This window comes from Dysidea avara, chromosome 1 (genome assembly GCF_963678975.1).
Source record: "Dysidea avara chromosome 1, odDysAvar1.4, whole genome shotgun sequence".
Taxonomy (NCBI): Eukaryota; Metazoa; Porifera; class Demospongiae; order Dictyoceratida; family Dysideidae; genus Dysidea; species Dysidea avara.
Window position 1 is genome coordinate 35,092,958 of NC_089272.1, and position 16,096 is coordinate 35,109,053.

Genomic DNA, 16,096 nt, shown 5'->3' on the forward strand with positions numbered 1-16,096 from the left:
TGAATGTTTTGTGTTTCCACTGTTATACTTCTTTCTTCAGTTGCTCCATATAATGTAAACATCACTGGTAACAACACATACCCTCATGGGAGTCAGTTACAATTATATTGTTCATCAGAGGGTGGACCACAATTAGAATACAGTTGGAGCAGAACTAACACATTGTCAAATGACACAACTACTAATACCAACAACCTTACTATTAGTAATGTAACTACACTTGATGGAGGAAATTACACTTGTACTGTGACTAATGATGCTGGATCTAGTAGTAATACTGTCACTGTCTATGGTGAGTTAGTTCATATCAAATATTTCTATGTTTCTATCTTACTTTGTGTATGTGTGAAACTTTGAGTGAATGAATGAGTTAAAATATCATTCAATGTTGTTAACAGTTGGACCAGTGTTCACTACTCATCCAATGAATCAGGAGGAGGTTATTAATAACAGTTTTACACTACAGTGTACAGCAGAAGGATTCCCTACACCATCTATACAATGGTACCTCAACAATACCATGATCACTAATACTAGTAATAGATATATTGTTGACACTACATCAATGAACAGTATTACTAGTATACTGAGAGTTATAATGGCTGACTTTACTGATACTGGTCTGTACCACTGTGAAGCTAATAGTAGTGTGTTTGTTGATAATGTGAAGAGTGACATGATGAATATCAGTGTAGTAGGTGAGTATGGCTTTGCACATAATTATACTGTATGCATGTGATACATCAGTCCACCATATACAATGGACATAATGCTTATAAGTGAACAAAATGTGGATAATAAGTCAGCATTAACTATGCCAACATAGTAAAAGTCATAACATGTAATATCTAATGATAGAGAGTTGATTTGTAGTTAATAGATGGATACTACTTGATATAAGAAATGCAAAGCACTCAACACATTACTCTCTAATAGAACAGTCAATGTATACTGTAAAATATCTTAATGGAGCACTGAGTGACTTTGAAAATTATGATGATTTTTTAGCATCATCAATAGAGACACTGAAGAGAAATATGAGTGAGAAGTTTGTTAAATTCTTGAATTACCCCTGTAGTTTAAAGAAATTTTCCAACCATAGTTGTGAATCAGTGTCGATTTACTGTATTTCTTGTTAATCTATATTGTTTATTAATTCCGTAGAGAGACCAGTGGTAACCCCATCCACTCACAATGTCAGTTTGGGCGCTAACATAACATTTGAATGTACAGAGTTTGGTTCTCCACCATTTACCTATCAATGGTTCATGAGAAATACATCAATGGAAGGAAGTGATAAGTTATTAGTTGGAGAGGATAAGAACACTTACAACATATCATCAGTATTGTACAATCACACTGGACTATATTTCTGTGAAGCCAGTAATATGTTAGGAATTCTTTCCAATTCAACTCCTGCTAGTCTAATAGGTGAGGTAGACATGGTCTAAGTAATTCTCCATCTATACTGCCTTGTATATAATAGAGTCTGATCACAAGTGTGTTAAACAGTGTTTCACAAAATAATGTGAGACTTATGTTTACAATAATTTTGGAACACTGCATGAATTTATGATAATGTGTAGTTAAATTTTAGATTGTAATTTGGTAACCCAAAGGCCTTGTGTCATGGTATGTACTGTACCTTCGCAACTACAGTGCCTGAGGGTCACTAAATTACATGAATCTAAAGTATAGCTTATTTAGACCTTGCGTAGTTGTTGTATCTTGATACTATTGATCGATGCTTGTAACAGAAAAATGTAGCATAAGTTAGTAGAAACAAGCCCACTGCTCCACCATAACAACAGTCACTGGTTTAATATTCATTCTCAGGTGGTGATGCATTATCAGTGCTACCGGTGTTATAAACAATCAGTATGGTTGATGAGAGACTAACTAAACATGAAAAGGGTCTATTCGTACAAGTACTAAAGACACCTCCAAGATTCACCATCCAGCTGATGCTATTAATGTTAATGTTATTCCAAATGATGAAATTAAATACGTAATAAAATCGATTTTTGTGCTTTGCTCTTTAATTGTAGATTATTTGCTGCCATCAGTATACCTTGTAGGAATATTATTTTTGTATTATGAAATGTTGTACTGTATGTAACTATTGTAACCAAATCTCTGTATCACAGTTCATCCAAGCATAGTTGAACATCCAGTCACAATACAGTCAGTCTACCCAGGAGAGATAGTGAACTTCAGTTGTAGAGCTGAAGGTTTCTCTACACTTAGTTATAGCTGGTTCATGGTGGAGTCTGCTTCTGATATTGGAGTGGAGATTGGGAATACAACTAATCCAACATACACTATTTTTAATCCCAATTATGACCAAAACAATACTGGTTACTATTGTGTTGCTACTAACAATGAGGGAATTGCTGTGTCCAACACTTCTACTCTAATAGGTAATTATATCGTATTTCATTTCTACTTGATAGAAATAGAAATAAAATACGATAAAGAATATGCAAAGTGAAATACTACTTTTGCCTGCAAAAATAGAGAATGTAAGCACAAACTGCACCCCATCACATAACAGGTCATAGTAATGATGTATTCTGTAATATTATTAAATGTGTAATTAGGGTGCATTACCAAGGGATGGTGACAGAAATGAAGATTTCAAAAACAAGACAAATATTATCTGCCCACATGCTCTGTTATATGCAAATCTTCTCCACTTTTAATACAACAGTATGACTTTGTTCATATAATTCTGTTTATTAACTTAATGTAAATTATTCACTGTGGTTTATTTCCAAATCTAGTTCTCAGACCTAACATCACTAATATCACCTTCACTCCACAACCAACCAATACTTCATTGTTGCTCAACTTTAGTAACAGTCAGTTAATAACTTGTAGTGCTAGTGGTGGTCCTCGGATCATGACCATGTGGCTGTTTGATGATGGTTCATCATTGTCAACAGTGGCCAATGGTAGTGGCAGTGTAACTCATAACATCTCATCCTCATCAACCAGTGATACTGGTACTTATTACTGTATAGCCACTATTGATGGAATGAATGACACATCAGATGTGTACACTCTGTTTGGTGAGTCAGATCTTTCAGTTTATGGTAGTGCATATTAGAGAATGTAAAAGTGCAATTCCAATCAGATTTTAAGCTTTTTTATTTGCGAGCAGTAAATTTCAGTCTAACTTTTGTGTAGTAAAATAATGTTGGTGATGCAGAGTGGCTTCAGTGCAAGCTGGCTGTACATACACTGTAGCATGGGAACTTAGTAATCAGCAGCTAAGTCAACTGAAACTTACATATACTGTTCTCCATTAGCTTGTACATGTACACTACAAGAAAACAGCTACATTAGTAATTTAGTAATAATTTTCACCTGTCAACTTTCCTTAAAATACCCTAATATAGCAGTCAAGAATATTTTGTTAATAACTATCCTACCAGTTACCTGCATTGTAATTTTATTTACCGTAGATTCCCTAAAAGTTTGGCAGAAATAAATTAATTCTGTTCGTGTCTGGCCGAACAATTAGGAAAAAAATGTACCAACCCGGTGTTATTGTCAAATTTTTAGGGATCTATCCCTAATACAGTCTGCACGCTTCATGGCTATGTTATTTGCGCGATCTGTTTACTGCTTACTTTCTGGATTTCTTAATTTCTACAGGGACCAACAGGAATGCCTTGCGGCAGAACTGGCGATACTGGCCACAACACTCACTTGGCTGCAGCACTAACTTATATACCATGATTGCCTAAATTATCCAGGACAGATGATCAATGTCATTACTACATCGCTTTTGAATACAGTCACTCGACAACTAATAAAAATAGAAACCACAATCAATACTATTAATCTAGCTAGCTATCTCGTGATAATTAATTAAATCTCGCTAGCTCCCAGTTGCTGCATGAAGTGTTCCATGACTTAACAGAGCGTTATATCTGACAGTGTATCATGTTTGTGGGCTCCAGGAGAGATATTATTCTGTGAACAGCGAAACAAAGATCGTTTTGCGGTAGCCGTGATATCACACGATGGCACTTTCCCTGAACAATTTCACACTTGGTGCTTCATCCAGCATCGAGGTAGCATATTATGTGAGGTCACTGGGAATCCTCAGTACTAAAGAAACCTTCGTCAACTAGTACTCCAAGTGCCGAAAAATTATCACGCTTATAATAGAAACTTGCTTCCCGCTTGCCGAAGTTTAGAGCACATTGTGTTCAAAGCACAAGGAGTGCCGAATATTTAGAGATGCAGAAATTTTAGGGAATCTACGGTACTTTAGTTTACTAAGTAATGGTCAGAGATCAGACAATTAGTAACCAACTGCATTAGTTGTCAGCCTTAATTATTGAATTTATCTGAAAAAATGTTAACATGTGGAAGTGTACAACAAATGCAGTGCACTGTATGCAGTAATTGCTAGGTAGCATCTTTTGCATACTGAATGTAACGCATGTTAACATGCATGTGTGTGTGTGTTTACGATTACTGTTTTGCATGTGATCCCGTAGTGAAGTTCCAAAAATAATTTAAAACAATGCCTTGTTCTTGCTAAACTATGAAAAATTGATCACTCAATGCTTCTCCATAATTATAATACTCAACTGGTCCTTGTGCTATAATAGCATTTTGGTTGCACACCTCATGCTTTATATTTGTAATGCACTCACAGTAATGCTTTAGCATATACAAACAGTATGTTTTCCTTCTCTACACAGTTGCTCCATATGATGTAAACATCACTGGTGATAACACATACCCTCATGGGAGTCAGTTACAATTACATTGTTCATCAGAGGGTGGACCACAATTAGAATACAGTTGGAGCAGGACTAACACATTGTCAAATGACACAACTACTAACACCAACAACCTTACTATTAGTAATGTAACTACACTTGATGGAGGAAATTACACTTGTACTGTGACTAATGATGCTGGATCTAGTAGTAATACTGTCACTGTCTATGGTGAGTTAGTTCATATCACATATTTCTATGTTTCTATTTTACTTTGTGTATGTATGAAACTTTGAGTGAGTGAATGAGTTCAGTGTTGTTAACAGTTATACCAAAACATTTAATATTTATTACGCGCTAAAATACCTACCTTTGATATCACAAGCATAGTAGTAGTGGGGGCTAAGGTGAGTAGTGCCTCTGAATAAGATAGACAGTACTCTAATATAGCAGTTAGTTACTCTAATAGAATAGTCAAGTATTCTGAAACAGCAACCATATATATATATACTCAAACAGAACCGTCAGATGTGACATGTATTTTTAATCAAATATTTGTTGCCAAATTCAATGTGAGAGGTCTAATTATAAACATCTCGCTCAGATCATTTTTGTATTGCTTGCTACGCAAGCTCATACACTGATTCTATATTTCATATCCTCCCACTTAAAATGTTAACTACGCCCCTGCCTGTTATATAATTATCTAATGTTTAATAACTTTTTTAGTAGTTTGATGGTATTGTACATGTAGGTTCATGTATATTCTCTAAATTTATTCCACATAAATCAGCTATGCAGCAAATATTTACATAATGATTGTGCTTTCATGATATAATTGTACACACTCTATTGTTTTTCTGAACAGAATACACTTCTATTATACACAGTTTATCTGCATCTACCATTATTTATAATAATTCTGTACATGCCTACCTATGTTCGTAGTTGGAGCTATAATCACTAAACATCCGGTGGACCGATTTGTTAATGTCAGTGGTAATGTGACCTTTACCTGTGAAGCCTCAGGATCCTCCCCAATCACCTACCAATGGTTGTACAATGGTATTGAACTACTGGATCAACCTCAGTATATATCTGGTACTAACACCTCCACTATAATGATACCTAATGTCAATATCACTCAGTGGGGTAAATACAGTTGTGTAGCTTCAAACATTGTCAACAATGCTACCTCAGATGAAGCAACTTTATATGGTAAGTGTTCAGTACTGTGTGTAATCAGGGGCAGTAGAGAAGTGGGGTGGCTGTAGCCCCTGTCAAACTTAATATGGAAAGAATTCGATTAGACCCTTAAAAATACCTTTTACTGTCATTAAGTATTAACAATAGTTATGATTATTTTTATTATTATGTTCTACAACGTTTAATGGCAAACTATACAAATCCTTATCTACTTGTACAATCCTAGTGAATCAACTGGATGAACACATCTACCCTAATAGACCAGTCACCCTAACACAACAGTCAAGTGAGAAACTATTCTCTCAGATTTAGTTTCAGATGGTTTATTTTCCAAAGAGAGGGTATGTTTCCAAATTCCTATTTGTAAATGCTCCAAGTTTGAGCTACCCTAAAGAGCAATCATCCTAATACAATAGTCAAGCAATTTTAATTACTCAGATGAACTGCTTAAACTGCTCTCATCTTCGGAGTGTATAATTTTCAAAAAAAAAAAAAAGTCATAGAAGCATGTCTCCAGATACTCCAAGGTTGATATGCTGTACATGCAAGTGTGCTTTGTACACTCACATATATGCATGCACATACTCTAATGTAGTGTTATGTAGCTAGGCTCTGGCATCCCAAAAAGACGGGGCTACATCCCTGAATATGCAGCACCCTCCCTTAAAAGAAGTTTCCTCCTGTGTGCAATGTATGTACGTAAGTATATTTACAGTATCCTTAATAGACAGGTTTAACAAGAAAGCATGGCACTATATTACATCATTTTTTTTGTGTAACACAATCCAGATTTGTGTAGGGCAAAAAAGAATGTAGGGCAAACGTTTTTTTTAAGTGTTTTCTAAGCACTGTAATACTGCATCAAGTAATCACTACCCGAAATACAAACCTTGCAGTCATACTTTATCAATACTCAGGATTTGCTGAAATATGTACTAGTAATAGCATGGGTAGCAGTGAAATTTGGGATAAATACCATTGGAAATGGGGATAAATTTCCAATACAACAAAAGTGGTATTTATCCCAAATTTCACTGCTATACCCATGCTATTCCCAGTTAATACCATACTCGCTGCATATACGCATGCTGTGCATTAGCGTTGCTATGTACGCAATTTGTCACTATGTACTAAACACGCGTCAACACTAATTGGCGCTACATTGTTAACATAAATTCTAGCCAATGAAATTGCAATTACAACTTTTTCACTGCTACCAGTGAAATACGGGATAAATTTCACTGCTACTATTGAGACTTTTGTATGGGCAGTAAAACAGGTATGGTATTAATGTATAAATAGGGTGACTTTTTGTACAGGTGTGGTTTATAAACACGGAATTTAAATTACCTCCTAAATTTACTTTAGCACCAGAAAGGTACCATGCCTGAGTTAGTGCTGGGCGACATAGCCGACATACGACATATCCTGACATATATTTTTTATATCGTGATACGATAGCTGGAGATTGTATCGCGATATAGCGCACGTGATCCAAGCAGTACAACCTACGTGAGCTCATAAAATGGCATCTCCAGTTACGCCATTACTCCTGTTACACCCACGTCTCGCCCACGTCAATGGTGTGGCATACCGTTGGGTATTTTGAAGGCGCTATCTACTTAGATCTGTGTGCAGTGCTTGGGACATGTAGGAAGCAGTAGACCAGTGAGAAAAGCCACTGTGATTAACCAGCGCCAATTTTCAGCTTGGAATTTGTAAAAGATCGAAATACTCTAGTAGAGCAGTCAGAGCGATACTCTAATAAAATAGTCAGTAGAATATACTAATTGTAATACTTGCTCTAAGTTATCTTTATATTAAAAAAGAAATAGATTGAGTATGTAAAAAAGCCATTTCAAAAGGATCTGTACGCATGATGTTTTTTAAAATTCCCTGGGGGAGCATGCCCCTCCTAGTTAATCTCTAATTTAAATATCATAATAGATCAAGATGATGAAGGTATCGCAGATTAAGTTGTAGGTGAACCGGAAGACTAAGTGTTGTAACTTTCCAGTTTATATGCAAATCAACATTTCTTTTAATTATCATGTAACTAGCTGTATAAGTGCATATGATGTATTAGCTAATAAATGGTCTTATTCCTGTGTTTTGTGTACAGTGTAGTAGAAAATCATCTGAAAAAGAAAATAAGCATCAAGTTAAAATATTGGTATATATCGTGACATATATTCATATCATGAATAAATTTTTCCATGACATACGACATAAAAAATATCTATATCGCCCAGCACTAGCCTGAGTTTGTTAATGGTTATAGCTACCTGATTTTATTGTTGCTTGATTGATAATTTCCAGTTGCCATTACATTTTTTGCCGTACGAAAATGGCTGGTAATTTGTGCATGTGGTGCATTTTTGTGACCATGCCTCTTTGTTAATTAAACATGTCTATACTTTTGAGGAGTTGTTGTATTTTCAAACATCACATCTTTGATATTGATATTTCCACAGTATCACCATTTGGTGTTGTTGATGTCAGTCCAGAACATCATCAAGTGTCACACATGACCAGTAGTGTCACATTTACATGTCAGTCAGGGGCTGGTCCCAACCTCACCTACAACTGGTTGATCAATGGTTATGTGATCACAAGTGATAATGTAGAGATCAATGGTAGTCAATTGATAGTTAGTAATGTAACTCATCTCCTTGGGGGAACTTACATATGTGTTGTAACTAACCTGGCTGGAGTTGGAATGAGCAGTGGTGACTTGTTTGGTGAGTTAATGTTATATGCATGGATAAGTACTCTGCATATAAATATTAACATATATCAATATAATTTTCTTTTATAGTTGATCCATACATCATAACACATCCGATGTCACAATTATCAAACTTTGGAGATGTTGTTAATTTCACCTGTACTGCAATATCTTTCCCTCCTCCATCCTACAACTGGTCTACTCCAATTGTTAATGGATCATTCAATACTAGTACTATCAGTTTAAATGTAGAGTATAATTATTTTGGTAACTATACCTGTATTACCAGCTCCACTGGTCCTGATGCTACATCTGATCCAGCTTTGCTAACTGGTACGTACTTTACGTACCCCAATTTTTAAAAACGTTATCAATACAGTGAGGCTTACAGCATCTTACTTTGAGCATCAAGCTATATTATGCATCAACCATTTTATATACGTAGCATACAATAGTTTATTGTTATATGCATGCGTTATTTTATTATGCAGTGTCACCTGAAGGTAGTGTTGAAATATCACCTGGGAATATCTCCACCACTTTCAACTCTTCAGTCAGTTTGACATGTTCAGCTCAAGGAGGTCCTGACAATATGTTTGAATGGAAAAAAGAAGAAATTGTCATCTCTAACAACCCTGTGTTACAGTTCCCAATGGTAACTAGTACAGATGGTTCAGTGTACCGGTGTACAGTGAGTAATGTTGCTGGAAATGATACCACTACTGTTACAATTACTGGTAAGTGAATGTTATGTGTTTCTACCATTACACTTCTTCTTCAGTTGCTCCATATGATGTAAACATCACTGGTAACAACACATACCCTCATGGGAGTCAGTTACAATTACGTTGTTCATCAGAGGGTGGACCACAATTAGAATACAGTTGGAGCAGGACTAACACATTGTCAAATGACACAACTACTAACACCAACAACCTTACTATTAGTAATGTAACTACACTTGATGGAGGAAATTACACTTGTACTGTGACTAATGATGCTGGATCTAGTAGTAATACTGTCACTGTCTATGGTGAGTTAGAAATATGATTGTCAATAAACTTGCTTAGCTGAGTATTTGACATAATATGTGACCAGATTTTACAGAACCGATCCAAATCGCACATCAGGCAAAATCAAACTAACACCACCAGTGGATAGCTACACTATCATACTACAAGTTTTGACCCTCAGCACCACTTAAACTACACGAGGCTGGTTTTTACACACGTCTTTTCTGGGTGGTGTGGAGTGCTCAAATGGCGGTTTCAGGCCTTGTGAAGGACCTGGCTTGGCAAGAGTCAGTGGTTTACTGGTGGACAGCCTTATAATGTTGGCCAGACGTGTTCTCTGCTGATTTTGCTACATATCAGCCACTAAGGAGCCAGCACAGCCCTGTAATCTGGTGTCTGGACTCCAATCGTGGTCTGCCTCCATTTTGAGGTCTAACTTTTGCCCTCCCCGCCACCCCCCAGCCTCCACCCCTTTGTGAGCACTCGTGATACTACTTCGCTCGTCCAACTGCTCAGATTATCTATCTTATTTGGCGGGAAACTCTACAAGCAGCTACAAGTACTGGAAGTGGCTTGAAAGGTAACAGATTGATGCATCTTTAGTGTAAATTTCATACGCGTGCTTGCTATCCTTGGAGAGTTATGCTGGCTTCAATTCTTTAAAACCGTTTATCTCGGAACTTCTAATGTGCGATTTGGATCGTTTTTCCAAAATCCAGTCACATATATAGACAATTTATCAATTATATGTGCACATATATCTGTGCATTTATCTACTGATAAATTTATCCAACAGTTGGTGTGATAATTACTGCACATCCAATGGACCAGACCACCATTATTGGTAATGATGTGAACTTCACTTGTGAGGCTACAGGCTCCCCACCCATCAGTTACAAATGGTTGTACAATGATAATGAATTAGTGGATGATCCTGGACACATTATGGGTAGTAACACTTCAACTGTGATCATTGCTAATGTCAATGTGACTGACTGGGGTATATACAGTTGTGAGGCTGCTAACATTGTCAATAATGTCATATCAAATGAGTCCATGCTGTCTGGTGAGTACACTGTACATGTACGTATGCATTTGATGCTTGCATACTTTAATGTACATACCTCTTTACTTTGCATTATGTAAAAAATGTAGCAAAGTTTTATCTGGTTTTTTCTAACCCTATACACACTAGGTATGGGCAATTATTCAATTATCATGAAAATCATGATGATTATTTTATTGGCAATAATTGACATTGTGTACTTTTCATTGACTAGTGATAATCAAATCGGCAATAATTTATAAATTTTCAGTGTAATTTTACCATTTAATTGACAATGTGTTTAGTGTGTTTAGTGTTTTTTGTTACAAGAGTTGAGTGGACAAATGATAATCGTGGTATTTGTTCATAATAATGTTCATGACAATAATGGTATAGCCAGGGGCATACGGAGGGGGGTTTCCAGCGGTTTAAGGAAACCCCTTTTGATTTTACACAGTACTTGGAACATGGAGATAGTGCTACTTTAGGTTTCCAGAATCTGGAATCTATCATGGAACAGGACACATTTTAAACTTTTATAATAGTTTCTCACATGATAGCAACACTTATTATTTTCTGAGTTATGATTTTGGTGAAAAGATCAAGATACTCTAATATAGCAGTCAGGAAATATAAACTACTCTAATATAACAGTCACTTAGCTGTAATGTAAACCCCTTTTCAAAATTCCTGCGTATGCCCCTGATAGTAAATTATCAATATCGCCCATGACTACTACACAGTAGGGATACGGGAATTATACTCAAATAATTTCAGGAATAATGATAGGGTAAAAGAATTAAGCATCATTCCAGCATTTTGATGCATTTTAGAGCATAATTGGCATTAAAATAAATTAAGATCGAGGTACTCTAATAGAGCAGTCACTCACTCTAATAAAATGATCAATGCAGAATATTTTATTACTAATAACTAAGCATCTTTCTAGCAAAAATAGCTTTTCTGACAAATTGACACAGCTACATTTAGTACTATTTACTGTTTCAGAGTCTTGCTGTATAATTTAATTACTAAAGTGAAGAAAAGTTATATTTATATAAAATATAAATTAGGAATAATTTTGGGAATAATGAGTATAATTATTTTGGGAATATTGAGTATAATTATTTTGGGAATAATGAGTATAATATTTTGGGAATAATAAAAACATGAAAATTTTGAAGAAATACAGAATAGAATAATGATGAAAATTTTGAGCACAATTCCCACAAGCCTACTACACAGTCAAGTTCAGTACACTTGTATTATTCCTCTGTATATATTTCTTGTATGTGTTTAAACAAATAGCAGAATGCACATACTTGTTTGTGCCAACTGTAGAATTTTAAATAAAACAAATGACACTATGTATGTACCATAGGGCTGCTGTGGTAGGAGTAGCCACTCCACGAGACTCCACTATTGCAAGACACTCACACACTAAACATTCAATATGTCAACCAGCACACCATACAGTGTACACTATTCTAGCTACAACAACTACAACAACTACAACAAAGAAACACATATTTACCTATCTATTCTACACATCACAAGAGCTAATTCTAGTATACTTTATGTACCTATCCACACATACAATTAGTCTATATAGCTAATATGAATTGTATCATCAGTCGTATCTTCTTCCCCAGTGTCACCGTTTGGCAGTGTCATGGTCACTCCTAAAGATCCTATGGTGGATCCTATTACTAATACTATCACATTCACATGTCAGTCAGATGCAGGCCCCAGCCTCTTTTACAGCTGGTTGTTTAATGGTAGACAATTACCGGATAATGTCATGGTGAATGGTACCCAATTGATGATAAGAAATGTTACTTATCATTTGGGAGGAACTTATACATGTGTAGTGATGAATATTGCTGGAGAAGATAATGATAGTAGCACCTTGTTTGGTGAGTTATGTACCTATTGTAAATAAACCATGTATATGCACTATGTGAAAGAAATGGTTGACATATACACAACACTAAAACAAAATGTACAAAATCCTTACTAGCAACTTTCAATGTCTGATTCTAGTAAATGCGCATTGCTTGCTGCTAGAGTAGTTACTATACAGTATCTTTCAACAAGGAAAAATATGTGACCGCATTTGTGAAATGGGTCTTCCTAAAGTAAAATTGATGATTTTTAACTTCAGGCTGGAAAAGACTATTGACTTAAAATTTGTTCAATAGTGAGCACCAACATAGCTTATTATATGAAGAGTTTTCTGGGCTTATGCTTTTTGATCACAGAGTTATGGTCTTCCAAGTTCATAGAATTAGATGTGTGTGGCAGACCCCTTTTCGCAAAATCCAGTCACATAATATGTGGCTACTACAGAAGGTGACTACTAACTGAGGGCTGTTACTATGGGCTTGTGTAAACCTATGGAATTTACATGGATTTATGATTGACTAACTTCATTTAACCATCCTTCGATACAGTCATTCACTTGGATCCTCTCAAAAATGCTATTCTGTACTGTGTAGCGTGTTATACCAATAGCTATGAGCAAGTGATTTAAAACTAGTTAATTAGAGGACGTGGCACTCGTTTTGTTTGTGAGTTTTCATTCCTTGACTTGGGGGATGAAGACACCCGAAAACAAAATGGGTGCCACACACTTTAATTTATTGATTGCACTCACTCAGTGATGAAACGAGTGTCACACCCTTTAATTAACAAGTTTTAAATCAATCATTTGTAGCAACATTGCATTTGAGCTGGTACCATATGTCAGAAAGTAATATTACTATTACTTCATTACATAAGGCGTTAGATTAGTAACACGTTACTACTTCCTGTGAAGTAACGCAAGTTATATTACTGCTAATGCACATGTAATGCATTATATTACTGTGTTACTTAAAAAGTAATATTATTATGTAATGCATTACCTCGAACTCTGTCTGGGAACAGATATTGCACCAGTCGCAGGTTTATTAGTAAAATAATGTAAACATCATGATTAATACATTGATTGTTGTAGTACTTGTCATAGATGTGTAGTTCTAAGCATTGCTTTACTACATATACACAGATCAATAAAGTTTGCTCCTCTAGGTGTTCGGTAAACTCTGTAAATTATCATTTAACAATACAACTGCTAGAAAAAAACTTTTGTAAACCACTTAATTAAACTTTGCTTTGATATATCCCTAGGACTCCTCTATTCATATTAACAATGATAGCTACAATGTTACCTGCTACTGACCCATAAATATAGTGTTTAGGCATTATACATACTGTGAAATGAATCCAGTGGCTGCATTCATGCTGGTTTGAGCGAGTAAGTGCTCACAGATGCCTATTAGCCTGTAATAGGCATGGTGTACACATTCCCTTGTGATTTTCCTGATATGTACACCCTCTGGCCTGTGACCCATGAGCTTTGGTGGACTTATCAGGACTAATCACTCATGTCCTTGATGTAACTAATATTTATGCAATGTTCTTAAAATGATATCACTTTTCATCACAGGTACTCCAAACATAGCAGCATTCCCTGCATCACAAACAGTCGCTTTATATTCACAACTCACTCTGATATGTACTGCTACTGGCTTTCCCACACCAATGATAACATGGAGAAGAAATGGGACAAACTACACCAGTAGCAACTCTCAGAATATTTCTGTCATGCAGCCAACGGATGCGTTCATCATTAGCAAAATAGTGATTGATTCTGTAATGTGGAGAGATGCAGGATTTTATGAGTGTGTGGCTAATAATTCATTAGGAAGTGCTTTTAGAAATGCAACAGTAACTGTTGGAGGTATGTATGTCATCCACAGCCAGCTGTATTTATGAAATACATGTGCATTCAATGGTGTTTCTTTGCTATATAAAAGTTCTCCTGCATGCAACAATTATTTTGGGTTGTTAGAATTATCATACATATTTGTGTTATATCCAGCTAGATATTGATGTTTTTCTAGACTGAACATTCAATGAATAAAGTTTAATGACTTATGATGTACTGTAGTGTACACACATACAGTACAGTGCATACTGTATGTACGTATATTGAACGTACATACATGTATAATATTTCTATGCATTTATGGTTACAGGTATAAGGTGTAATGACTTCATACCGGCTGCATACATTGAAAGCATCGTTACATATGAATCAACTATAGAAGGCTCAGCTGCAGATGGTGTAGAAATAAGTAACTGCACATCTGGTATATCAGGAGTTGGCTATGAAGGAGACACATGTATTGTTATGTACGACAATGTAACTGAGTTGTGGGCTTGTCAAATCAACATGAACTGGACTAGAACATCTTGTAAGCTATAAATGCATTATATTGATAATACATAGTTTAATACACTGACAGGCATACTGATACAGGTTTATGCATTTCTGTCCTACACATTGTGTTCAGTTACATAGTTACCTACCATTTACATACTTGTTGGATTAACTCTGTTGTACATGTTCATTGTTCTCTCTCATCTTATCATATAGTTTTGGAATTACCGACAATTTTGTTAAATGATAAATTTATGAATGTTATGGAGTCACTTAATCTCACTTGTGAAGTTAGTGGAGCTCCCTCACTATCAGTTAGCTGGTCATATCCTATCAGCAATGACAGAGTGACTATTAGGACTGATAGAAATGGTGATCAAATTACCTCCATATTGACCATAGAATCAGTTGACTTTAGTGATAGTGGAGAATATTTGTGTACAGCTTCAACTCCAGAATTAACTGGTTGTGTGTTGTACAATCTAACTGCTGGTACGCACATACGTATGTATGATGTATGTATGTATGTATGTATGTATGTATGTATGCATGCATGCATGTATGTATGTACATACGTACGTACGTACGTATGTGTGTATGTATGTATGTAAGAATTTGTTGCATGTACATATTATTGATTAAAATCCACTGGACGTGCATGTCAGTACAACTGCTCTTTTAAAATATGTGTTATTCTCACAATTATTTTCAATTGCTAATTGTCAGTAACATGAGATTTCTGCACATTCTAGTTCCGTTACTACAAGGAAATGCTCAAAGTATTACAATACTGGAGGGACAATCTATCAACCTACAGTGTATACCAATACCTGGTCATCTGATGGTGCAGTGGAGTTTCAATGGAATGAGAGTACAAGAGTCTGAAGTATATACTCTTTCTCCACCAAACCTAAACCACACATTAACCATTACTGATGCTGAAGTTGAAGACGGTGGAGAATACACTTGTTATGTGATGAATTTTCAGATGCTTGTTAATACAATTATCACACTAAATGTGTTACCAAGTAATGAATCTATTATAAAGTTTATTGTGTGCACTGTACAGTACCTAATATGTGACAATGTATTCAT

The 16,096-nt window shown here is 35.6% G+C and overlaps 2 protein-coding genes across 2 annotated transcripts in view; both read left to right on the plus strand.

Annotated features, from left to right (window-relative positions):
- The window catches only part of LOC136263135 (hemicentin-1-like), a 39,922-nt gene that overhangs the window by 3,293 nt on the left and 20,533 nt on the right, over window positions 1–16,096 (plus strand). Inside the window, exons 7-18 of the mRNA XM_066057631.1 lie at window positions 4,722–4,973; window positions 5,691–5,960; window positions 8,423–8,689; window positions 8,767–9,009; window positions 9,168–9,413; window positions 9,458–9,709; window positions 10,486–10,755; window positions 12,387–12,650; window positions 14,225–14,518; window positions 14,817–15,035; window positions 15,218–15,493; window positions 15,754–16,029. Coding sequence (XP_065913703.1) covers window positions 4,722–4,973; window positions 5,691–5,960; window positions 8,423–8,689; window positions 8,767–9,009; window positions 9,168–9,413; window positions 9,458–9,709; window positions 10,486–10,755; window positions 12,387–12,650; window positions 14,225–14,518; window positions 14,817–15,035; window positions 15,218–15,493; window positions 15,754–16,029 — 3,129 coding nt within the window. The remainder of the gene's footprint in view (window positions 1–4,721; window positions 4,974–5,690; window positions 5,961–8,422; window positions 8,690–8,766; window positions 9,010–9,167; window positions 9,414–9,457; window positions 9,710–10,485; window positions 10,756–12,386; window positions 12,651–14,224; window positions 14,519–14,816; window positions 15,036–15,217; window positions 15,494–15,753; window positions 16,030–16,096) is intronic.
- On the plus strand, window positions 4–1,954 carry LOC136241836 (muscle, skeletal receptor tyrosine protein kinase-like). Its single transcript, XM_066033188.1, has 4 exons — window positions 4–292; window positions 399–698; window positions 1,165–1,431; window positions 1,837–1,954. The coding sequence occupies exons 1-4, from the start codon at window positions 4–6 to the stop codon at window positions 1,869–1,871; spliced, it is 891 nt and encodes a 296-aa protein (XP_065889260.1). The 3' UTR covers window positions 1,872–1,954.